The following is a 26,463-nucleotide window of genomic DNA, read 5'->3' as shown; positions in this document are numbered from 1 at the left end:
TTTATTATCCAAAAAGGACTTTAGGACATTTAATGTGACTCACTTATTTTATTAGATGAGGGTATAAAAGCTCCTAATTTATTCACTTATTTATTTATATAATATTTATTGAGCACTTACTGTGTGCCTGTCACATGCTGGACATTTACTACTGATAAAACACAAACTTCTCTTTCACAGAACTTGTGTTCAAATGGATACATTTTATTTCAGGCCTCTGTGGATGGCATCAATTATTCCACCAGATATGATTCTTACCCTTTTGGAAGGGATCACAGCCATTATCCACTACTGTTTGTTGGACCCTACTACACAGTATCACCAAGTAAGACTGCACAAATATTTGACTGCTTTTGAAAGATCATGAGGCCTAATAAGTCCCATTTGTAAACCTCAGGAAGTGATACATTTTCTTCCCCCAACTTTAATAGCTTTTGGTCAATGTAGACCAGAAACACCTGTTCGAAGCCCGCAGTGGAATCCTCTCGATCCTTCACATGATCATGTCCTCTGTGACACTGCTTTGGAGCGTACTGCATCAGGCCGATTCTTCGGAAAAGATAACCATTGCTGCATCCGCCTCTGTTACCACTATTAATCTTGGAGCCACAAAGGTTAGATAATTCACACTTCATCCTTGGTGCTCAAGAGGCTATTTGAGGATTCTCCCAAAGATTATGTTCTGAATTTGTGAATAATTTGAGTAGTATTTATGATACTCTGCATGGATTGTGTAATTAGTTATCAAGTAATTTTTTAACTGTTTTATTGAGATGACATAACACAAAATTCACCCTTTTTAAGCATATATAATTCAATGTTTGTGTTTGTTTTTGTTTGGTTTTTTAGTAAATTTACAGAGCTATAGTACTGTCACCACAACCTAATGTTTGAGCATACCCCTCACCACAGACAGATGCCTCATGCCCATCTGCAGCCCCTCGGTTCCCATCCCTAACCACAATCAACCACTAATCTGTTTTCTCTACATTGATTTGCTTTTTCTGGCCATTTCTTGTAAATGGAATTATACATTATTTGGTCTTTTGTATCTAGTTTCTTTCATGTGACATAATATTTTTGAGGTTCATTCATACATGTTATAACTTTGTTCCTTTTTTTAGGGCATTTCAAGCTGACATTTTAATATGCAAATCTCTCCTGGAAAACAGTTTAGCAATATGTACAGAGATCTTTAAATAAGTTTCATAGTCTTTGACCTAGTAATCTACTTTAGTAATGAATTCTAAGGTAATCAAAATTATGTAAATACATACATAAAATATTTATTATAGCCTTATTTAATGGCAGAAAAAAGAGAGATCCTAAACAATAAGGGAATGATTAAATAAATTATCTGTTCAGTGTTACATTATGTAGCCACTAATGTCATGGTTTTGAAGAATTCTTAGTGGATGGAAAGTGCTTAAAAGTTTAGTGAAACAGGGATGTTACATAATTAAACAAATATTGTATTTCTAATTATGTAAAAAAAATTTATCTGCAGAAAAAGGAATAATGAAAATTCACGTGTTAATAGTGATTATCTTAATATGATGAGGTTAATGGTTGATTTTAAAAAAGTGTTTTTCTTCTTATACTCTTAGGTATTTTCCAAATTTTCTACTTTATATTTAGAGAGAAATTATGTGAATGTTTAAAAGCATGTTATGCTATGGCAGGTTGTCAAATGGATATCCCTCAATTACCTAATCTTGCTCCTAGACCTGACTTCCTAGATCTGGGAGTCATGGGAGCACACTGGGCACTGTGGGGGAAGGGTGGAAATCATTAGAAAATTTTATTTAAGTCCTGATGTTTGGATTAAACTATTATAGGGTTTTTTTTTTCCTTTTGAATTAAAATGACCATGGTTGCATCTCTTAACACTATTAAAGTTTCCTCTACCATTATTTAGGTAGTAAAACATACAAGTTCTGTATATTATTTGAAGAAAAACTAAAAGTGCAATCCAGTTATTAATGCTTCATAATTTTTAATTCACTGTCTTTTGCTTAAATTTTTTTAGAACTTGAGACAGCAGATCCTAGAATTATTGGGGCCCATTTCAATGAATCATGGTGTTCACTTTATGGCTGCCATCGCCTTTGTATGGAATGAAAGAAGACAGAGCAAAACCACCACTAGGACCAAGGTATGTATTTGTCTTTTCATTTGGTAAGCATATGGTGAGCACATGCTGATTTTCAATTCTCCATTAGTTGCAGTGGGGCTGGGATAGGGTGGGTGGTGGAAAGGCAACAAGTTTGGGTACAGGTTTAGATAATATATTGCTTAAATTTCTTAAATAAATATAAAAGATATTTTATGTGAAGACACGTAATTAATGTGATATTAAAACTGTAGCTGTATTTTACATAGAAATTGTAATGTAATACAATGTGTTTTTTAAATGATAGTCATTCAAGGTACAGAGCAAGAATATGGAGAGAAATTTTCATCTTGACTAGTTTTTCATTACAATGTGACCACTTAAATCATTTCTAAATGTAATTCATATGTTGTCTTTGGATTATGTATGTGAAAATTTTGTTGCTTTGTGGGTTTGAAAGCTCAAAAGAGTGTTCTTGGACTTCACTGATGGTCCAGTGCTTAAGAATCCACATTCCAATGCACGGGATGCGGGTTCGATCCCTGGTTGGGGAACTAAGATCCCACATGCCACGGGGCAACTAAGCCCACACACCACAACCAGAGAGCCCATATGCCGCAACTACACAGTCCACATGCTCTGGAGCCCATGCACCACGACTAGAGAGAAACCCACGCGCCACGACTAGAGAGAAACCCACACGCCACAACTAGAGAGAAGCCTGCGTGCTGCAACAACAAGATCCCACGTGCCGCCACTAAGACCTGATGCAGCCAAAAATAAATGAAATTAATAGATAAATTTTTTTTTAATCTGAAAAGAAAAAAAGCTCAAAAAAGTGTTCTATATTGGATATAAATACTAACTCATTAGAATACTAAGGCTATTAAATAATTTATGTTCCCATAAGATATATGATTTGTCCAGCTAAAGGTTTCTAATCTGTTATTTTTGTGCTGATTTCACATTACATATAGGCTGACATATCTAAAGTAGTAGAAATTAACATTCCCACTTATATGACATTTTGCATGTGAGGATTCAGTAGTAGTTATTACATTGGACAGAACTGAGATCCTAGACTATTTAAAATCAGTCAAGGACACGTGGTTTAATATGGCATATTGAACACATGCATTTTTCTCTGTTTTCTTCCCAAAAATGAGAGTAAAAAAATTTTTAATGGCAAAACCCACAATGACAAAAAAATTGGGAGAGGTCACCACAAAAAAATAAGAGTCAACAAAATTTTGCGAGATGAAAAACACATGTCTGAGTTGTAATTGACTTGGATATCAGTATCAGCTTCTCTGCTCTACTAAGTTGCTGCAAGAAGGGGATCAATTCCCACTGTAAAACTATAGACAGTTTCTGGAAGCAGAAGTATCAGGTACTTCTTAAAGGCAGAGAGTTAGGATGGGGCTGAAATCTGGAAGACTGATTGAGAGTTTATAGATCCCTTTTTCCCAACCCAAGCAACCAACCACCCACTTCTCTTACCCTGTCCCATCAGGAGACTGGAGTCAAGTTTACTTTGTGAAGAGTTTATCAGGAGAGGCTCTTGGGCTTACCCGGTGGTTCAGTGGTTAAGAATCCACCTGCCAATGCAGGGGACATGGGTTCAAGCCCTGGTCCAGAAAGATCCCACATGCTGCAGAGCAATTAAACCCATGTGCTACAACTACTGAGCCTGTACTCTAGAGCCCTCAAGCCACAACTACTGAGCCCACGCACCACAACTGCTGATGCCCACACGCCTAGAGCCCGTGCTCCACAACAAGAGAAGTCACTGCAATAAGAAGCCCATGCACCACAACAAAGAGAAGCCCCCGCTCACCACAACTAGAGAAAGCCTGATCGTAGCAACAAAGACCCAACACAACCAAAAATTAATTAATTAATTATTTTTAAAAAAGAGGGGCTCTTGACCCAAGGGCATAAGGTTGACACAAGTAGAAATTAGACTTCATGCTGAAACCAGCATTCAAAAGTCTACATTTTGAAAAATGGGAATCACCCTCACCCCAGTGAGATGGCAGGAAGCTATTATGTCCCTCAGGTAGGAGTCTGGAGGATTCCTCTCTAGGAAAATGACCTGACCGAGAAAAAAGATCTATAGCTACTGAAGTTTTTGAGTCTCCTAGCAAAAACAAACTAGGCTACTATCACCACACAGGAAGGCCCACCTATCCAGTAGTCCTGCACACAAATGCTTGAGTTCCCATCATGTTTTACTTTCTTTTTGAAAGGCAATAGTAGCATAGTTGTTAAGAATGCAGACTTTGAAACCAGATCTCTGGGGTTCAAATATTGACTTCTCCACTCACTAACTATATGACTTCTTCAGGGTAGCAATACTACTTCATGGGGTTGTGAGAATCAGAAAGTGAGAGAGAGGGAGGAAGGGAAGAAGGAAAAATATATATATGGCACTTACTAATGCACAGCACTTAATAAGCACTCTGTAAATATATATATATATATAGTTATATTATTATTACTCACATTTAAAATTGATAGAGAGCCAAGTCATATGAAGAAAGTCTCAAAAAATTAGACAAAGACCAAAACAACTAAATAGAGAAAGTCAAAAGAAACAATGCAGGTAACAGAAGAAAATGTAAATAATAGTAATGTCCTTCAAGAGGTAAAAACCATATTGCATCCATGAAATAAGAAGAGATTATAAGAAAGTCTATTGCAAGATTTTAAAATTATCTTGAATGTTAAAAATTTTTATAGCAGAAGCAAAACAAAATCACTTATAAGGGTTGGAAAGTGAAAGTAGATAAATACCAAATATAGAATGTAAATTTAGAGATATGGAAAATAGATGAAAGGAGATTTAAAAATTAGGGAAATGATACCGGAGGCTCAATATCTTTTTGAAGAAAGAAGGAATAGAAAAAATGAGGGAAGAAAAGTATCTAAGAAATGGTACAAGGAAATTCCGCAGAAATGAAGGAAATGAGTTTCTGCAGGCACTGTAAAAAGAGATATGTCTACACAAAGATCAGCAAGTAATTTCAAAACACTGAAGATAAAAAGGAGATCTGACAGTCTTCTAAAGAGAAAATACTGGTCACATTCAATGGGATAATGATAAAGACTTGTCAACAGCAGCACTAGAAATTATGATGGGAAAATTAGTTTCAATCTATAATTCTAACTGAGCCAAACTGTCACTCAAGTGAGTTTTGACCATGAAATGTCTCAAAAAAACAAAAAAAATTTGATCAATTCACTCTTTCTCAGCTATTGTAAGATGTATCTCCACCAGAGGAGGAAAAAAACAAGAAAGAAGGCAACGTGGGATCCAAGAAATAGGAGTTCCGACACAGAAGAAAAGGAAAGGGAATCTTTAAGACCAGTGGTCACAGGAGAGATATCAAGATGATACTGTATAGCAAGCCTAGAGAGTACCAACCCAAGTAGAAGGTAGAGAGATTAATTATCTGATGTTTTTGAATACACAATTACAGGACATTTACCGTCTTTGGCATGTTTGTGGATGAACATGTGATAGAGAAAACCAAGCAAACAAAAATAGTGCAAAGACACAAATGCACGTGTATGTGCACACACACTTCTATTAAACACATTGTGACAATTAAGGAAGTTTTTTTTTATAAAGGTAGACAAATCCAACTGAAGTCATACTGCTTAATGATAACCATGTTTTCTTGTATATTACTATCAGATTTTTAAACACATTTACATATAAAATATTATGAATACGGGCATTGTATTCCCTTCCATGGATGTATATTCATTTATTTCATCCATCTGCTGGTTGATATACAATTATTCATACATCTTTTATTTTTTTCATCATGATTTTAGTGAAAAGAGGAAATTTATATACAAAATATACATAAATAATTCTTCATATCATAAACAACTCTGAAATGAATGAAAGCGCATACATAGTTCATCATATCCAGTGTTTCTTTGTGGAAGTCCTTAAAAAAACTAAATTAAATTAAAAACAATTATATTTCTTTGAGGCAAATTATTTTATTAATCTAGACTCGTTGAACCTTATCATTGGAATGAATAATGAAAACTGTTTTAAAGATCGGCAAAAGAAAACAGTTTAACTCTAGGGAAAACAAAACGTCGTACAAGAAAAGACAGGCAGTGATAATACACAGCATAACCCTAAGTAGTCATGTGAACCCTAGATGTTGATTTAAATGAAGTTATGACGTAACTATGTTGGGAGCATAGGGAGAAAAGTGTGAGAGAGCTAAACCTTTGTCTTCTAAAGCAGGAAGTCAGTAGATGATGTGTAAAATTAAAGAAAATATTATGAAGTAGGAAAAGTAATAACAGTGTATATTACTCAGAAATGATAGAAAAGAGCTAAGAGTTGAGCATTGTTGCTTTGGGGCATGAGAAGTGCGAGCGCACTGCTATTTTGTCTTAAAAGGCTTCTTGTCCTATTTGATTTTTTGAAATGATGTACAGGTATTATATTGATTAAAAAAAGAAATTTTACCTAAAGAAGAGGCCATAAAATATTCTCTTGATTCTGTGATTTGTCTTAAAAGACTTAAATATACACGTACATAAGTGAATACAATGATGTGTCCTCCAGGTTATTCCTGCAGCCAGTGAAGAACAGCTTTTACTAGTAGAACTGGTTCGTTCAATCAGTGTCATGAGAGCAGAAACTGTCATACAGACTGTAAAAGAAGTTTTAAAGCAGCCCCCAGCCATAGCCAAGGACAAGGTAAGAAGAACTTTGATTTGTTTACAGTTGTATTTCAGAAATGACCCTGGTAGGCAAGATATTTTTTGTACAATACATCCTCTTATTTAAAAGGATTGCAGAACTGACTGCATGTGTTCCTCGAATCGCCCTGATAAACAATTCTCAGTATCTGCAGTGACTTGCTCTTGTGACCATCCCTGTGGCCAGTGAAGGGCAGGTCACTGCTTGTAGCTCTCCATGTGTACATCTAAGGCAGTTAGGGGCTGTGTGACCAAACTCTTAGGTGACATTTTTCTGGTCGTGTAAAGGAAGAGCACAGAAGCCAGAGCCCAAGGTCTGTTTACCTCAGTTGTTGCCTTTTTCACAGCTTCTTACTGCATCCTCTTCAGAATGAATGTCTCAAGTCTGTAAACTCCCCACATTTTGCCATAACCTTAGTTCAAGTCAGTGTCATTTCTTGACCCTGTACAAACTGTGCTTTGCAAGGGCTTCCAAAAAATGAATGACGGAGTCTCTCCATTCACAATGCATTGTCTCTAGTTAGGCAGACATAAAAGTCTACAAATTAATAAAGTTATGGACTTCTCTACTTTTTTTGCTCTTTGTTCCAGCAACACTAAGAGGTCCTATTTTCTTAAAAAATATTTACCAACTGAAAACATGAGATTTTAAGCCAAGGCAAAATAGACCTAATCACTTCCTTAAAAGAATTATTACACATATCTGAAAATATTAAATTATTTTTTCTATTGCCTGAAGAGTGTACTACTTGCGTGTGTGAATAGCCAGTGTCCTTATTAACTTTTTTTTTCCTACTGCGAGGTTATTTTTATTTTATTTTATTTTATTTATTTTTAACATCTTTATTGGAGTATAATTGCTTTACAGTGGTGTGTTAATTTCTGCTTTACAACAAAGTGAATCAGTTATACATATACATATGTCCCCATATCTCTTCCCTCTTGCATCTCCCTCCCTCCCACCCTCCCTATCCCACCCCTCTAGGTGGTCACAAAACACCGAGCTGATCTCCCTGTGCTATGCGGCTGCTTCCCACTAGCTATCTATTTTACATTTGGTAGTGTATATATGTCCATGCCACTCTCACTTTGTCTTAGCTTACCCTTCCCCCCCACCATATCCTCAAGTCCATTTTCTAGTAGGTCTGCATCTTTATTCCCGTCTTGCCCCTAGGTTCTTCTGATCATTTTTTTTTCTTTTTTCTTTCTTTTTTTTTAGATTCCATATATATGTGTTAGCATATGGTATTTGTTTTTCTCTTTCTGACTTAGTTCACTCTGTATGACAGTCTCTAGGTCCATCCACCTCACTACAAATAACTCTGTTTCGTTCCTTTTTATGGCTGAGTAATATTCCATTGTATATATGTGCCACATCTTCTATATCCATTCATCTGTTGATGGACACTTAGGTTGCTTCCATGTCCTGGCTGTTGTAAATAGAGCTGCAATGAACATTTTGGTACATGACTCTTTTTGAATTATGGTTTTCTCAGGGTATATGTCCAGTAGTGGGATTGCTGGGTCGTATGGTAGTTCTATTTGTAGTTTTTTAAGGAACCTCCATACTGTTCTCCATAGTGGCTGTATCCATTTACATTCCCACCAACAGTGCAAGAAGGTTCCCTTTTCTCCACACCCTCTCCAGCATTTATTGTTTGTAGATTTTTTGATGATGGCCATTCTGACCGGTATGAGATGATATCTCATTGTAGTTTTGATTTGCATTTCTCTAATGATTAATGATGTTGAGCATTCTTTCATGTGTTTGTTGGCAATCTGTATATCTTCTTTGGAGAAATGTCTCTTTAGGTCTTCTGCCCATTTTTGGATTGGGTTGTTTGTTTTTTTGATACTGAGCTGCATGAGTTGCTTGTATGTTTTGGAGATTAATCCTCTTATTAACTTTTTAACAATCTCCTTACTCTTCTGAAATCACCTCTGGGGCATTTGTGACAGAATTTTAAATTTGCATGTGAAAGCTCAATTCAGCATAATATTTTGAGCATCTACTTGTGCCCGAGATATTGGGCTAAGTGTGAAGGACATAAAAACAAATAAGAGCAAATTCTACACCTCTCAACTGCTGCGCCCCCTGCTCTCAATATACTAAATTCTGAATTTTTCTTTATATGGTAAAAGGGGAAGTTTTCAAGGGAATAGTTCATACTAAAAAGTAATGAATTGGTAAATTTCAGTGGACATCAGTATTATTTTCTTGCCAGTTACTGATTTTTAAGGACAGTTGTGTTCTTTTTATTATATGTTACACTCAGCACTACCTTTAGTTAAAGATTACATTTTAGGCTGTTAGGAGTTAGTTCAAATTTGGGACAACTACACTAATTTAACAGAAACGTGTGGTAAAATAGATTTAAATTCCCATTTCATAAAAAATTTCAACCTAATTCTGATAGCCCCAGCCAAGCATAGGCTGATTAAAATAAAAATAGTGTTGATGCTTACAGAGTGAATGGATCATTAAAAGTAATGACTGGGGTATCAACTTCGGATATGGGGTCGGGACGGGGGACTGAGAGTAGTTTGATTTCTTCTGTCCATTTTCAACTTTTAAAATAGCTTTTGTTTTGTGTTTTCCCTACTACATGGAAGAGAGCTGCGTGGTTTTTATGACAACCTAGTGTTTGATTTTGTTTGCTTTTCATTTTTTAATTTAAAATTGGCAGTAAAATACAGAGTAGTTGCAACTATGAAAAGGAAAGGCAGCATTTTTCTTCACTATAAAACTGATTTCTTTTGTTTATAGAAACATCTTTCTCTGGAAGTCTGCATGCTTCAGTTTTTCTATGCTTATATTCAAAGGTAAGATAACTGATGTGGATCTCTCCTCATTTCATTTAGCAATGTATAAAAGTTAGGAAATATAGGAGAAAAGCACCTGAATTCTTTCAAGAAGTTGCTTATTTTTTTCCTTCTAACACCAGAAGAACTAATAGTAGAAACAGAAAAACATTGTTTACAGATATACTAATAAAGGTCATTGGTCTCTTAATGACCCAGTCGTGCAAATCCTACGAACATAAACACCTAAGTGTATTAAAGATACACTGGACATTAAAACAGTGAATTGTAAGAAAATCATTTAAATATGAATGAAAAGCTACATCCTACTCTTGAAACCATGCCTACTGCCACTAAATCCATTATTTTGATATAGGCGAACACATGGTAATCTAATCTGTTTTTAATGTTAGGAATGATGATATGAAAATATCTTCTTTTTGTGGTATTCCAGTTTTGCATTTAACTGACAACTGAACAGAAGTTAGTTGATTTGAGTTTTGATAAACTTCTTACTTAAGAACCTGAATCTTAATCATCCCTTGTAGGGTAGTTTCCATTTTAATCATCAAGCTTGGCAACAGTTTGTGATCTATGATTAACATTTATAAAGTTAGGTTAAACTGGTTGTGATTTAGAGCAAGGACTGCCTAAAAGCTGAATTTAGATACATAGAGAGGAGTTACAGTTAAGGTCAGCCGGAAACAGAGGGTTAAGGTCAGCCGGAAACAGAGGTAATAATCTTAATTTCTCTAGAGGTGATTGATATTCAGGATAGATTGACGGCTCTCCCTTAGATGAGATAGAGACTCATAGGTGAAGGAAAAAGAGCCAATATAAGAGAGATGTGGAGAGAATAGGATTGAGTAGGTAACTATGATGGCAGTAATTAAACTGAGATTTATTGCAGTTGTATTTTACTTTTGAGAGTCCATGTGATTAAAAATTGGTATTTCTATACAGCAGAATTTCTAGACTAATAATTTACACTGGATATTTTCAGTGTGCTTGGTCTTCTTTTTATATATAATATTAGTAGAAAATATAAAGCTTTTAGAAATGTTCTATCACAGTCTATAAAAATTCAGGAAATGTTTCAGAGAAAGTAGTAGGAAAATATGGTAAAGACTGGGGAAATATAGGGAAAATTCAAGTTGATGTTGGCTTTCTCTATATATAGAAGTTATGTTTATCTTGCAGAATTCCAGTGCCCAATTTAGTGGATAGCTGGGCATCATTGTTGATACTTCTGAAAGACTCCATACAATTGAGCCTTCCAGCCCCAGGGCAGTTTCTTATACTTGGGTAAGCAATTTCATTTAAAAATATGATTTCAAATAAAAGAATAATGTTCATTGTGTGGTTGCTGAATAACATGTTTTGGGTGACTGTGTGACGTCTACCTTCTCATAGGATTCTCAAAGGTACAGAACTAGATGTATAATATGAGGCCAGTAAAAAAAAAGGGGGTGGGAGAGGATTCAGAGGGAACATTGGGTGTTTATACACGTGGAAAATGTAAATGTGCTAACATAAAGCTGTTGCAACCGTAGTCACTTAGGAGAAAGTGTGGGGTAAAAGGGCGAGTAAGATGGCTGAAGGGGAACTTCCTAGAGGAGGGTCATTTGAGTTCAGGGCCCTAAACATAAAAAGACTTGGAAGAGTCATTTTCTCTCTGTCATGTTGTTTCCTGATCTATGTTAATAATGTGTGTGATTATTTGATAAATTCCAGTCACCCTTAACTGCATGCACCATGATGTCCTAGGCAAGTGTCTGTCTTTGGCTCTCCATTATTCTTGGTTCATAATATGTCCCTAAGAAGCATTTGCTCAGTGAATGGAGGTGGTAGGAGCAGAAAGCCTTTGTGGAACAGGAAGGGGAGGGGTACGCTGGGCAAGGTACCTTGTCTCGTTTGGCTATGAAGTAGGGCACAGCAGTGGAATGGTGGGTGGATGAAAAGGGAGATGGGAGCTAGAAGGGGGAAGGATTTTGCATTTTCATTAAGAAGTTTGGTCTTGGGCAGGGGCGGGTGGGAGTGGTGGCAGGTCTTGAGGAGGGTCGTGACTGGCAAATTAAGAGTAGAACGGACCAGAGGGAAAAGAAGATGGACTAGGAATGGTTTCTCGTGGGAGGTAGCAAGTTTGTGGGCTGTGGACGGTGGGATTGAAATAACAGGACAAAAAAAGAAGGAAAGGGGGCCAACAAAGGAGATAGAAAAGCAAACATTGAAACCTCAGAAAGTTAGAAGAAAACAGGCATATTCAATGTTCTAGAAGCAGAGAATTTAAGGGGGCATGGCTAACCCCTCCAGAAAGATTAAGGAAGATGATATATATAATAAGAGGCTGTGTTTACTGATGATTTGGAGAGAGGAGTTTGGTGAGACGACAGCGCAGCAAGGGTAGAGTGAGGAAGTAAGTGTGGATCGTTCTTCGAATGTGTGATCATGAGAAGGAAGAGAACTGACAAGGCGGCAGGAGGGAATGTGATTCGAAAGTCATCATTGATGGTAAGGATGACCTGAGGATGTTGAGTAGTGAACAGCAAAGACTCTTCCTGGATTCAAATCCCAGCTCCTTTACTTCTTTGCTGTATGGCCTTGGGCAGGTTACTAACCTCTCCATCCGTAAAACGAACACGATAATAGTGCCGCCCTCATAAAGTTGTTACTAGGATTAAATGAATTAATATTTGTTAAATTCCTAGAATAGTGCCTGGCCGATGATTAGTGTTATGTAAGAGGAGAGTGCTAGACAGGAGATTGTAGAGAGGGGGGCTCCTTGATAGCACCAGATTCCAGAGGCAGCTGGGAGGGGATGGAGACCAGGGAATGGCAGGTGTAAGAGTGAGAAAGAAGGCTGCATTTTTTAAATGAATGAATTTATTTATTTGGTTGTGCCAGGTCTTAGTAGCGGCAGGCGGGCTCCTTAGTTGCAGCATGCACGTGGGATCTAGTTCCCTGACCAGGGATCAAACCTGGGCCCCCTGCGTTGGGAGCACGGAGTCTTAACCACTGCACCACCAGGGAAGTCCTGCTGCATTTTCTCTAAGACTTTGCTACTCAAAGGTTGATCCTTCAACCAGCAGCACTGGAGTCACCTGGGAGCTTGTTAGAAATGTAGAGTCTCAGTCTCCGCCCCAGACCACCGAATCAGAATCTGCATTTTAACAAGTCTCAAGTGATTTGAGTACACCCTAAAGTTTGAAAAGGACTGCTTAAGACAGAAGAGGGGAAGGAAAGGGAATACACCTTTCCCCAACCTGGGTTACATTACCTCACACAGTCCACATGTTATCACGCTGGATGGATGTAAATTCAACCAAGTGCAAAGAACTTTGACCTTCTGTTCAACCCCTGTAGCTCTGATGGTAATTTTATTTTTGGCTGCGTTGGGTCTTTGTTGCTGCGCGGGCTTTCTCTAGTTGAGGCGAGCGGGGGCTACTCTTTTTCGCGGTGCGTGGGCTTCTCATTGCAGTGGCTTCTCTTGTTGTGGAGCATGGGCTCTAGAGCGCAGGCTCAGTAGCTGTGGCTCATGGGCTTAGTTGCTCCATGGCATGTGGGATCTTCCCGGACCAGGGCTCGAACCCGTGTCCCCTGCATTGGCAGGTGGATTCTTAACCACTGCACCACTAGGGAAGCCCTCTGATGGTGATTTTAAATGGGTAGTTGTCAGGATCTATATACACAGACTTAGCTTCTCTGTTGTCCTTGAGAAAACCGGTGATTCTGGTTTGGCAAGCAGTGGTCTAGAAAATTTTGAAGTGGAGGGGAGGGAACGTGAGGGCTCTTTAGTAAAATGGCCTCAAGTGTCCTGGTAAATGTAGGAGTGTAGTCTTCCACCAGGAAGCAGAGAAGGGGTGGAGAGACAGTGGTGAGAGCTGGAGGAGAGTAGATCAGCCTGCAGAAGCAGAGTAACACCGGGAGCCCAGCCCGGCCACAGTGAGCTAGCGATCCTGTCAAGAACATCGGGGGTCACCATGACCCCTAGACCCTCGTGCTGTCTATCTTCTAAACCAAAAAGCTGAAGGAGTTTTAGACATTGAAGGTGTAATGAAAAGAGCAGTGGACTCAATGTCTGCAATTCCTGGATCAAATATTAAGATAACTAGTGGGTATGATAATTTTTAGTGATGACAGATAACGGTAAACACTGGAACTCAACGTTCTCGTGAAGATTTCTGGTTCTTATCTTCTGATCTCTAGTTCTAACCCTCATCTCTGGCACCCTGGGTACATCAGTAAACTTCTCCAACACTATTTTCCCGCCTGTCAGGAGTAACAGTACCTGCCTTACCTACCAATGAAATGTTCTAAGGCTCAAAGAGGGAATATATGGACAGTTCTTTGAATCATCACCAAATATCCTGCTGGCTGATTTCATTAAAAATTAAGGCCATCTATTATGACTTGTAGCTTCTCCTCCACAAGATTTACTGTTTCCTCACCTGTTTTTTTCTTTCTTTCTTGTTTGTCAGGTAATGAAGGATCCTACCTCCTTCTCAATGTGTGTTATCTTCTGAGTGTTTAAATTAAAAGTTGGTCATTTTCAGTTATACTAGAAAATTCCCTTTTTAAATTTCTGATGGCTTATTTTTTCCCCCAACCATTCCACTGATCCTTTAAAAATTCCTAATTATAAAATAGAAATTGATATGATTGCTCTTCAATATCACTTTTCATATTAGTTTGGAAATAATTATACATATAATTTATCTTAATAAAAGCAAGTCAAGGTAAATATTGAATGGAATTTTAGCAAACATTGGAAATGGATTTTTTTCCATTCATGAAGTATTTTTAATCTTTTATACCTGTCTATCTGTACACACACATACACACACACAAGAAACCATTTTTATATTACAATTTAAGATTGGTGGGATTTGGGGTATTTTTAAAATTTTTTGTTGATGTATAAAACACATACAGAAAACATACAAATTATAAGCATACAACTCCACAAGTTATTATGAAGTGAACATACCAACTGTTCAACCACAAACCTAAATTAAGAAATAAGACATCACATGTCCCCTCAGGTCCCCTCCCAATTACTGTCCTTTCCCTTCACCCCAAGATAAACCGCTGTTCTGACTTCTAACAACACAGATAAATTTTGTCTTGTTTTGAATAATAATTATATATAAATATTTTCTTTTGTGTCTACTTCATTCATACAACATATGTTTATAAAATTTATCCACGTAATTTCATGTAGCTATAATTTATTCCTTTTCATTGCTGTTTGGTGTTTCATTGTATGAATATGCCACAATTTATCTCTTCTGTTGCTGGACATTTGGGTTCTTTCCCGTTTTGGATTTTACAAATAATGCTGTTATAGACATCCTTGTACAGGTCTTTCATGCATATGTTTATGCGTTTCACCTGAGTCATAGGATATCCATATATACATACATTCATTAAACATTTAAAATAGAAATTCAGGCCACAAAACCACTCGCTCACGGTGAAAAATTAGATTGCATCATTTTCTTTACACTAATATTTCCTGTTTGTTTTTTTCTTTGGTCCTTTTAGGGTTTTGAATGAGTTTATTATGAAAAACCCTAGTTTGGAAAATAAAAAAGACCAAAGAGACCTCCAGGTAAGTCATTCTGAATTGAGAGCTGTTGCCCAAACTCTGTGTTTCTCAGTACCTCAAGTCTAAAATGGGGAAGTCAGATAAGCTCACCTGTGAAGTTTTGTGTGTGCGCCTGTGGACATACTTAGATATAATGGGTTATCCTTGTTTCTTCAGGATGTGACTCATAAAATAGTGGATGCGATCGGTGCAATCGCTGGTTCTTCTTTGGAACAGACAACATGGCTGCGGCGAAATCTTGAAGTTAAACCTTCTCCCAAAATAATGGTAGATGGAACCAATTTGGAATCTGATGTTGAAGGTATTGATCTCAGACATTTAAGTTTATATTTGTAGGCATCTATTCGCTAAGAATTTATTGCAGTCAGCACTGTAAGTACAGTAAAATCATCTCTTTTCTTGTGTTTAGCAGGTAGCTTTTTTCAGTGGGAAAAAAACCTAACCATATCTTTACCTGTCTTTTCTCTTACTTAGATATGTTATCACCTACAATGGAAACCTCAAACATAACACCTTCTGTATATAGTGTCCATGCATTGACATTACTCTCTGAGGTAAATGAACAGTATCGGGTTTTTTCACATGAACTTTCAAGTAAACAGTTTCACAATTAAATATTAGCAAGTAATTCTTACAGAGAAGATTTTAATTTGAAAAACTGTTTTGTACTTTAAGAAATCACTATATAAAATAAAGTTTTGACGTTGTATTCAGGTTAGTAGTTTGTTAAATATTAGTGATAACAACTTTAGATATTGCTCCCCACCATGCACTGTTTTTTAGAAGTGTACTTTTTTAAAATGATAAGTGCTTTTGTATCACAGTGTGGTAGGGAAGGGTGGAAGTGGTATAATGATGCTTGCCACTCCAAAGCATTTACAGTTTACCAAACATTTTTATATACATCCTCTGACATGCTCTCTTTTATACCCTGTTATCCGGGCATTTTTGTTTCCCCTCCACAGATGTGGTTACAGAGAGAGATGAGCACAGTGTGACTAAGACCAAACTGACAGAGTTGCAGCTCAATTCATGTGGTTGGGTTTTTCCCAGGCCACCTCGTAACCCAGTCAGGGGAAGGGAGTACTGAGTTTCTAGTCTTAAATTTGCTGTTTACTCACTGTCACATTGGAAGGTTCTTAACCTCTCTTTTTCTCTTCTTCCCTGTCTTGGTTAGAAAGAGTAAAATTTGCCCATATTTATATCCTGTAGTTATAATGGAAAAAACCGCAAATTGTGGCAGAAACCATTCATGTAAAAATGGCTTAGGGAGATCTGATTTTAGGTTTTTCTAATTTTGAGGTATTCTAGATTTTCTTACAGACTGAAAGCCACCTCTAAGTGCTGTCAGTTTCAGCTCTCAGATTATACGTTCCATTTCATTTCTTAACGTTTTTTTAGGTTTTGGCTCATCTTTTGGATATGGTTTTCTACAGTGATGAAAAAGAACGGGTTATTCCTTTACTTGTAAATATTATGCATTATGTTGTGCCCTACCTCCGAAATCACAGGTACTATTATTATTTAACTAGCTGTGTTAGTTAACTCATACTCTGTTAAAAATAAATTGTGTTCCTTTATTGCCATTTTTGGAATTACCACAAAATGACTTTATTTTTACCTTGAATTATAGTGATAAAAAAATTATTTCTCTTATAGTGCTTTCTATTTCCCATCAGTGCTTTAGGTAAATGTGAACACTTAGGTGTAACGTAATATGGTGATTAAAGTATAACATACAGGTTACAGTGGTTTTCCTTCCTTCTAGCGCACATAATGCCCCTAGTTATCGAGCCTGTGTCCAGCTGCTTAGCAGCCTTAGTGGGTATCAGTACACACGGAGAGCTTGGAAAAAAGAAGCCTTTGACCTCTTTATGGATCCCAGCTTCTTTCAGATGGATGCCTCTTGTGTTAATCAGTAAGTCATCTTGCTTCTACTCAACATGATAATGCACCTCACAAAGTCTGTTGAAATCAACTACCATCTGCAAAGTAGAACACTTTTTTAATAATAATAAACAACAACAAAATCTTATTTACATATCATAATCCTTGTCTCTTTCAGTTGGAGAGCAATTATGGACAATCTGATGACACATGATAAGACGACATTTAGAGATTTGATGAGTGAGTATTGTGGGGTGACAACCTAAGCAGTGTCTTTCCTATACAGGATCCATTCGTATTTACTTTGCTCTTTTCTAGAAACTGTTGAATTAGCTCTTTGTCAAGTTATATTTAGTACCCGATAGGAACATAATGTTAAAACTTAAAAAGGACAACATAGTTGATAAATAATAAGTAAAACTATTTGGCCATGTCAAATTTGTCTCCAAACTGTTTCCTCAGCACATAACATAGAACATGGCACTCAGTAAGTAATCACTGAACGAATGAAAGGCTGACAGGTAGGGAGGCCGAGAAAGGCAGGCAATAGGAGCAAACCTAGCAAACAGCTCCCTCTGAATCCTGGGGCTCTGGGGACTTCCCTGGCGGTCCCGTGGTTAAGATTCCGAGCTTCCGCTGCAGGGAGCACGGTTTCAATCCCCGGTCGGGGAACCAAGATCCCACACGCTGCATGGCTTGGCCAAAAAAGAGTCCTGGGGCTGTGTTTATCTTCTCGGAAGGAAGAAAGAGAGGGGCCAGGAAGGCCAGAATCGCTCCTCACCCCATTTCTTCTCTATCTTACTGGCTTATATATTAGGCTTCCTCATTAGTATCTAATCTGGAAAAAAAAAGGTTTTCTTGGTTTTCTAAAAGTTTGAAAGTTTTTAAACTAATAGCAGTGAAGTTGGATGAATCTGTAGAATTTCTTGTCAGTTCTTAACCCAAGCTGCAGTTTCCCCCTCTGGAAAAGGGACAGCGTATTCTCTCTAATCTTCACAGGTTTGTTTTAAGGTTCAGATTCATCTATTTAACAGTTATTTATTAAAAGACCAAAATGGGCCAGGTATTATGCTCACCTTAATACAATAGATCAGATTATTTCAGACAGTAGGTAAGAAGTTGTGAAGGAATAGGGTGATACGATAGATTTTAAATAACAGCTCAAGAGCTCATATTTGATGTGAAACTAAAGAGACCAACCATGAGAAGGGCTAGGGACAGAGTATTCCGGGAATAAGGGACAAAAATAATAAAGGTCTCAGGGTAGGAACAAGCTCGGTGAATGCAGGGAAGAGCAAGCAAGACAGTGTGCCTGCAGAGGAGGGGGTGGGGGTGAGTACAAGACATGAGGAAGGAGAGCTGGGTAGGCTAGGCCTGGCCAGGCCAGAAAGTTTTAAAGCAATGAGAAGGATTTCGGCAGATGGCCTAAAATAATAAAGGGTTTTATAAAATGGCATTGTTAGTGATTTTACCTTCTGAAACCTACAGTTCTAAGTTTTCTTCTCTCTCCACATTGCAGTTCCCACCCCTTGGTCTTCCGGCTTGTATATGCTAGATCTGTTTCCCAGTCCTGCCTCGGAGGGGAGCCCCAAGTCCTCTACCCTGAGGTCCTCTCTCCCAGATGTCATAGGGTCTAGACATTCTTAAAAACAAAAAACAGAATCTTTTTTCAAATCACCTGATGACTATATCACAGCCTCTCTCACTTGCTTTTTTTTTTTTTTTTTCTTCCAGCTCGTGTAGCTGTGGCTCAGAGCAGTTCACTTAATCTCTTTGCAAACCGTGATGTGGAGCTAGAGCAGAGAGCCATGCTTCTGAAAAGATTAGCATTTGCTATTTTTAGCAGTGAAATTGACCAGTATCAGAAATATCTTCCAGATATACAAGGTAAATAGTGGAAAACTATTTTTTCTATTTTCCAATTTTTTTGGTTCCTTAGAAATTACCTTCCATAAGTTATAAGTTGGGGTGAAATATACCAAGCGTTGGTAGATGGAGAATGTTGTTGAATTAGAAATTTGTTCTGTTGAAGTGACAAAAATTATCATCACCAGTATGTAAAAGAAATCAAACACTGAGTTTATAGGACTTACCTAAACATGGTCTCCATTTTATTGTTTGGGTCAAATTTCCTAGGAATTCATGTTTGAGAGTGAGGTGTAAGACGGTTTTACTGCAGACAGGCATATTAGTGGGTTTTTTTTGTTGTGGATGAGAGGTTATACACCTTTAAAGGAGGGTCTGAAATACAGGCGCAGCCTCTATTTTAGCTAAAAGTAGGTGGAGATCTAGAGTTTGGGGCCAGAGTAGGGGGTTGTATAAGGTTTTTGATAACCTTCATCCAATGGGTTTGGTGGCTCTCTGTGTCCTGAAGGGTATCAGGGCAGTCATCACCCTGTGCCACCAAATGGCTCCATGATGGGAGTGAAGTTGCCCCAGGCAGTATTGTTTGCCGCTGAGTCAGTGTGCTTGTGCAGCAGCCAGCCTCAGCAGGCTGGGCGGGGACGGGGTTGGGGATGACAGTTGTCATCTCTTTACTGAGATTATTTCTCTCTCTCAGAAGATAAGTGACTCCTCCTTTTCTAACGCTTTATACCTAATGTCCAGTGTGCAACATGCACACTATTTGCCCTGCGATTTTTTTTTAAAGTCGACTAGATTGGTGCTACTCAAACTGTGGTCCATGGACCAGTATCAGTCTGTTATTCCATCCACGGTAAGTTCAGAAATGTAGAGTAAGCATTTTAAGCCTTTATAGCAATGTGATAGAATCTGTTGAACCTAGTAATAAGAACATGGCATTGTATTTTATTTATCTTTTTCTAATTTGATTTTTTCTGGTAATTCATTTTTATTATATTCTATGAAAGTATCGATCTGCAACAGACTGGAAATTATTTAATAAGTTGATCATCATAGATAGTTTGAGAAGTACTGAACTAGTTTATATAGAAAAGTTTATATGAAAAGGATTCTATTTTGATATTGAAAATATACTGTATTTCTTTCAGAGAGATTGGTTGAGAGTCTCCGTTTGCCCCAGGTGCCAACTCTTCACTCTCAAGTGTTCCTGTTCTTCAGAGTGTTACTTTTAAGAATGTCTCCACAACATCTTACCTCACTCTGGCCTACCATGATCACAGAACTTGTGAGTTAATTTTAATTCAATTAGGTAATAATAAATTTAAATTATAAAACAATGTGACAAGCATCAACATGCTTACCGGATAAAAACTAATCTTAGAAGAGAACCGAACTCTAGTTAAGCCTGTTACTGAAAATTTGTACCGATGAAAATAGTAAAGCAAGTCAGATTCTGTCTCCATACAGCTTAAAGTCTGAAATAGGCAACATTAGCAATTATTAGCTCCTTGCAAACCATGACCTCGTCTGACCTGGTTTAGTTCATTCTCAACTACACCAGAGTTTTAACTTTGTCATGGCTGCCAGGCCTGGTTCCTACAGTTTGCAGCACCTTGAGAATGATTAGAGATGGTTTAGCTAGATTTAGATGGCCTGACGTAGGGCATGTATCACTCTTGAAGTGCAGCACTTACCCAGGTAAGCTGCTTCAGAGAGACTTTGACAAGAGTTTGTAAACCCCCAAACAGTAAAACCTTCCTAAGTCCCACTACACCAGTCCGTTCCCCTCCCAAACCATGCCCTGTCGCCCTCATCTGAACAACGTGGGGAGCTGGGGAAAGAGATGAGAAAGGAAAGGGACAGGAATCTGTAACTCCAAAAACCCAGCATTATAACTTCCGTGCAAAGAAACTGGCTTTAATATTTTTTCTTTTTTGATAACTGTATCTCTGTTCCATAATCACCAAATAAGACCATGCTTTCGTCTCACCTCTGCCAAATTAGTAGCAAGGCTCTGTGCTGAATTTTCAGTTTTACTTTTGGAAACTAAGTATAATTTAAAGATCCTAAAGTTGTATCCTAAAATCTGTATTTGGATTAATGAAAATATAGCCTAAAGATAGCTTGAAAGAAGGTTTAAATAAACATTTGACACTTTTTCCATGGTCTTCAGGTACAGGTGTTTTTACTGATGGAGCAGGAACTCACTGCTGATGAAGACATTTCACGGTAATACGTAATTCATTTTGATTTAGTCTTGTCAGTGTGTAGTATCCTAAAATCATCCCGAACGTTACTTTACAACTAGGAGGGTATAGACACTATTTTGTCTGAACACTTTATGTATTTAGTCTGTTATTATCCAGTTGATCATATTTGGATATAATACAGTTCCATGTATTCCTTAGGTATTTTAGACTGAATTAAACTATCAACATGTGTGGCCTTTGGCCTCTAGACACAGATTTAGTTTAAAGCAATACTGTTTCAGCTATGTGAGCAGTATTGGTTTTAGTAGGTCAGATCTTTTTCCTGAAACATTCAGCAAAGCCTATTATGGCAGGTAACCTGTAACTAAGGTATACAAATGTCCATATCTTCCAGGATGATCTCAATTTAATGTACTAAAATTTGGGGGGTTTTTTTAGCGGAAGCAGTTCATTAATATGTGACTAAATATAATTTATTTTTATTTAGGAATTTTTGTACAAATCAGTTTATAAATTAAAAAGTTCCTTTAACACTGTGTGTCTTGAATATATTTTGCTCTTCTTTAATCCTAGGTTTATAAAAGAGAGTCCCCTATACTAATAACTGTGTTGATTATCATAGAAAGTTTCCCTCCCACCATCCTTGCAGGACACTGAGTAGCAGGGAGGCCTCTTGGTTTTACAGCTTGTATTTTTATACTTCTCGAGTATAACAAGTTATTCTCTACTATTTTTACATTCTTAAAATTTAAAGAAGAAAAATTAATTTTTGATTTGAGAGCAGTAATATTGATTTAGTCATGAACTTGCTTAGCGATTACTGGTACATTTATCAGAATGATTATGAAAAATATTAGCTGGCGCTTTGAGATTTTCCAGGAATTACCTGTTAGTAAGTGGGTCCAACTGCTGACAGCACTGTCTCCTGCTTATAGGACTTCAGGCCCCTCTGTGGCTGGTCTGGAGACAACCTACACAGGAGGTAATGGCTTTTCTACTTCATATAACAGCCAGCGGTGGTTAAACCTCTATCTTTCTGCTTGCAAATTTTTGGACTTGGCTCTGGCATTGCCCTCCGAAAATCTTCCTCAGTTTCAGATGTAAGTAAAAGTAAGGATATTAAATGGATATTTTTGAAATGCATTTGCTTTGGTTGGTGACATCTAAGATAAAGTTCTTTTGTGTAACTTGAAGTATTCATAATTTTTATTAAAATGTAATTGTCTTGGCAGGAGGATGGTAGGGCAACAGTTGTTGGAAGGTATCGGAAATGGTCGTTGTGGGTATATTAAGACTGACAGACCACTCTCAGTCAGCAAGTTGAGTAGGGCAGCACACGTGAGGCAGGCAGATACATTACCTAAGAGCTTCAAGTCCAGTGTAGGAGACACGCCGTTAACACACCATGGGTGTTCTGAGAGCAGCTGTGCAGGATGCTGTGAGGCCACACAGCGGAGACCCCTCCGAGCTCTAGGGGTCAGAGCAGGTCTGAGGGGAGTTTTACACTGAGGAGGTGGGGTGATGGTTGGGGGAGGTGGGGGTGAAGACTTAGAGGTTGGAATGGCCCTGGTGTGTCTGCAGTGTTGAAAGGTCAGTATTGCTGGAGCAGCAGGTTGAGATATGATGCTGGAAAGGGCCCTAATTACATAAGGACTTACAGGCTATATTCGAGAACTTGGACTTTAAGGACAGTGGGAAGCCGCTGAAGCATGAATTTTAAGGAGTGAAGTGATGTTACCGGCCTTGTATTTTAGAAATTTTACTTTGGCTGTGTAGTTTGGAGAAAGGATGGGAGGTGGGCAAGACTGGAACAAGGAGGCTCTTCTTTCAGACGATAGTGAATTGAACTAGAAATGGCAGAGGGGAATAGGGAGAAAATTAATGTAAGTTAAATGCCTTGTTCATAAGTGCTCAAAAATATTTAATTATTTTTCATATTTAAATTTTTAAAATAATAGGCAAACTATATAAGATTGCTTTATCACTATGTAGCTAATTTGAGAATGTATCCACATGATCAAATATGTATTTATATAATATATAAAATTGTGTTATATTATTCTTCTGGAATGGAATATTAATAGGATAAAGAGTAGGATACCAGAATCTTTTTTCTATATTTGGATATACTTAAATCTCTAAAAATTTCTGTTGCACAAGCTTACTTTTCATTAAATTTAATGGTAAGAACTAGAAATTTTTTTACATTAATTCCAGTTCCTTTAATTTTTTTTCCACTTGAAAACCATATATATCCACTTCTTAATGAATTTCAGTGGTTGGGCGTCTGTTAAACTGATGTTACTCCTGAAGAAGTTCAGAAAAGGACACTAAGCAGAATTGTAGGAAAGTGGCCAAAATTAACTAGGATGCTTATGTTCACAGAGGTGACAGAAACTATAGTCTTCATGCTGTAGGAAGAATATTATGCTCACAGTAGTGACCGTTCAGCTTCTGTGATGAGAACCAAAATGAGTTTATCCTCTTTACTTGCCAAGATACAGAAAAGAGATAAGAGTGCTGTAATATCAACTACAGCTTTTTTTCTTTTAACTACTGTCTTTTTTCAAAAAATCTATAAGGTAAGAAAAGAGAACATGGAGAATTTAATAATCTTGAAAGGGTAATATCTAAGCATGATTTTTTTTCAAAAGTTTAAAATATTTCATAATTTAGTTACATATCAATTTTTAGTCTCTGTGTAACTAAGAAATACCATAAAGATTGAAAGGCAGCAGTGAATTGGGAAAAGATATTTACCATGTATATGACCAAGTCTAACTTGCTTAATATGTAAAAATGGATAACACAATAGAAAAATGGGCCAGTGACAGGGTTATTTAACAAATAGTTCGGAGAAAAGGAATGGCTTGTAAAACATACGAAAAGGTGCTCAGTGATACTCATATGAGAAATTCCACTTAAAGTTACTAATAACTATCAGAATGGTAAAGATTTAAAAGTGTACTTCCTTTTACCCTTAACAATAGAGACATTCTTACTCTTGTTGGAAGAGTACATTGATACTGTCTGATTTTTCTCCAAAGAGGTTTATATTCACCAAAATTCAAAATACAGATTCTCTTTAGGCCAGTAATTCTGCTATATCCAAGGATTTCTCCACTCACCGTCCTCTCAGACATGCATAAAAGTCAGCAGTTATATAAGCATATCCATTATGGCACTATTTGTAATAGCAAGAAATCAGACAATCTAGGAGACTGGTTGAATCAGTACCTTTCAACACTGGAGTACTATGTAACTGTTAAAAAGGATGCTGTTTTATATGATCTTATCTCCAAGATGTGTAATTAAAATAAGCAGCAATCATTTTATTTATTAAAAGAGGAGGGGGTTGCTTGTGTGACTATGTGCTCTTTTATGCATAATAAAACTCTGAATGGATATATATGAAACTGGCAATATTGGCGGAGCCTGTGGTGGGAAGGAGACTACCTTTCTTTGGTATGCCCTTTTATACTGTTTGAATTTTTTCCATAGACAGATATTAATTTTACTTATTAAAGACAAAATTTAAAATAAATGTTGGAGATTTTTATCTATATAGTAATGAATGAGCATGGAAACATTTGTCAAGTTACTTGTGTTGTGCTCATGGAAAAAATGGTGTTGAGTACTTTCCAAATTTCATTTGTTCATTACAAATGTTCATGTACTCATTTCAACTCTATGAAGTAGTTAATATTGTCTTTATTCACTGGTAAAGGCTCAGGTTAAGAAACATGCCCAAGGTGACCGGGCTACAAGTGGCACAGCTGGTATGTGAATCTGTGTAAGTGGTGGGGTCATGATGTGTCTACTGCATTTATGTGGCCTTGTCTTAGATGGCACAGCGTGCATCTTACCGATGTTGGTATCATTCTTCTATACATAGGTACCGATGGGCCTTTATTCCAGAAGCCTCAGATGATTCCGGTTTGGAAGTGAGAAGGCAGGGCATACATCAACGAGAATTTAAACCTTACGTAGTACGACTTGCAAAGCTTCTTCGGAAAAGGGCAAAGGTATTGCGTTCTTTTTTAAATTTGTTTTTGTTAAGTGTAAGAAGATAAAATTTGTAAAATATACTTATATTGTATTTTATGTGCATCTTCCACTGTGCATCAGGCTAATTAATTACAGATCTTTACCCAAGAAAATAGTAGTGAGTTTCTTATGTTCATCAGTAGGCCTCTGCTACAAACCTTTTGTCATCTTTTCCTTGCATTCCGAAAATTTCAAAAATAAATTGTACAATTTGGGGACCATCTGGGTTGTTTTGCGAGCCCTAGTTTGTAATATGTGCTTTGAGTGCTCAGAAATTTTCCACTCTTCTGGGGTCCCCTCTTCAGGCAGCAGCTCCTAAGCCACATTCCACACACTACAGAGATGGAATGGAGGACAGTGATTTAAAAGGAGGCTGTCCTTGAAGGACAGGCGGAACTTGATTTCAAATCAAGTTGCTTCTTTAGGGACTAATAAGTAAAAGAAGAGATGAAAGGTGAAAGTTGAGTCCGGAGTTTAGGAGAGCACTTGGGTACTTTCATGTTGATATTGCAGGGTCGGAAAAAATAATCATGACAACAGATCCGGAAGCAATGTGATTATAGGCACATGTACTTTGTCATCCCTGCATTTCATTAGTAACGGGAGTTTTTATAAAACTCCTCCCTTATCTAAGGGGTAAACATGACAGTCTTTTGCACAACACTTGTCCCACAGAATAAAAAATGTTTTGATGGAAAGTGTTTTCCCATCTAAAACACCTTAAACAAGGTCTTCATGGCCAAGCCCGCTTTTCACTGGAGCAAAGGCTGTGAGTTCTCCTCTTTCCTTCCACAGGACAAGGAGGAGGACTTTAAGACAGTGGTTTTGGAGGGCCTGGAGATGGCCAAGCATCAGGTGAGGGTGGCTTTCTGATGCTTGTGGTGTGGCAGCAAAAGTTGCCACCTCTGGACCAAATCTTGAGACACAAACCCAGGTCTGGATTTCAACAGGACAAGAGAGGTAAACAGGAAGGAAGTCTTTCTTCAAGTGTAGACTGTTGCAGTCAAAGGAGAAGTAGTTCATACGGAAACATGTTTGACTTGTTAATTTTATCATTGAGGAGGTGGTGTAGTTCTGACTAAGAAAAGCAGGAACACTAAAACAAGGGCACTGTTCTTGGTAAAGAGCTTAGTAAAAGTCCTCTGAAAGGTACATCTGGATAAGAATATAAACAAAAGGTTACATCATAGTTTCCT

At 37.4% G+C, this 26,463-nt stretch overlaps 1 protein-coding gene across 4 annotated transcripts in view; it reads left to right on the top strand.

Annotated features, from left to right (window-relative positions):
* DOP1A (DOP1 leucine zipper like protein A) overlaps positions 1 to 26,463 on the top strand; it is a 110,661-nt gene that overhangs the window by 82,114 nt on the left and 2,084 nt on the right. For 2 of the 4 annotated variants that reach the window (XM_081251436.1, XM_081251435.1), the window contains 18 exons: positions 214 to 325; positions 432 to 614; positions 2,030 to 2,155; positions 6,714 to 6,848; positions 9,618 to 9,673; positions 10,853 to 10,957; positions 15,197 to 15,263; positions 15,417 to 15,561; positions 15,735 to 15,814; positions 16,662 to 16,771; positions 17,029 to 17,178; positions 17,326 to 17,387; positions 18,882 to 19,034; positions 20,159 to 20,295; positions 21,184 to 21,239; positions 22,156 to 22,320; positions 25,116 to 25,245; positions 26,063 to 26,122. In XM_081251436.1, coding sequence (XP_081107562.1) covers positions 214 to 325; positions 432 to 614; positions 2,030 to 2,155; positions 6,714 to 6,848; positions 9,618 to 9,673; positions 10,853 to 10,957; positions 15,197 to 15,263; positions 15,417 to 15,561; positions 15,735 to 15,814; positions 16,662 to 16,771; positions 17,029 to 17,178; positions 17,326 to 17,387; positions 18,882 to 19,034; positions 20,159 to 20,295; positions 21,184 to 21,239; positions 22,156 to 22,320; positions 25,116 to 25,245; positions 26,063 to 26,122 — 2,032 coding nt within the window. Of the gene's footprint in view, positions 1 to 213; positions 326 to 431; positions 615 to 2,029; positions 2,156 to 6,713; positions 6,849 to 9,617; positions 9,674 to 10,852; positions 10,958 to 15,196; positions 15,264 to 15,416; positions 15,562 to 15,734; positions 15,815 to 16,661; positions 16,772 to 17,028; positions 17,179 to 17,325; positions 17,388 to 18,881; positions 19,035 to 20,158; positions 20,296 to 21,183; positions 21,240 to 22,155; positions 22,321 to 25,115; positions 25,246 to 26,062; positions 26,123 to 26,463 lie in introns of those variants that run through there. The other 2 variants (XM_081251437.1, XM_081251438.1) reach the window with 2 other exon arrangements.

This window comes from Mesoplodon bidens (assembly GCF_964165515.1).
Source record: "Mesoplodon bidens genome assembly, chromosome: 12".
In the NCBI taxonomy this organism is placed as follows: Eukaryota; Metazoa; Chordata; class Mammalia; order Artiodactyla; family Ziphiidae; genus Mesoplodon; species Mesoplodon bidens.
Note: the sequence above shows the minus strand (reverse complement) of the source record. Positions and strands in the feature narration are given on the sequence as shown.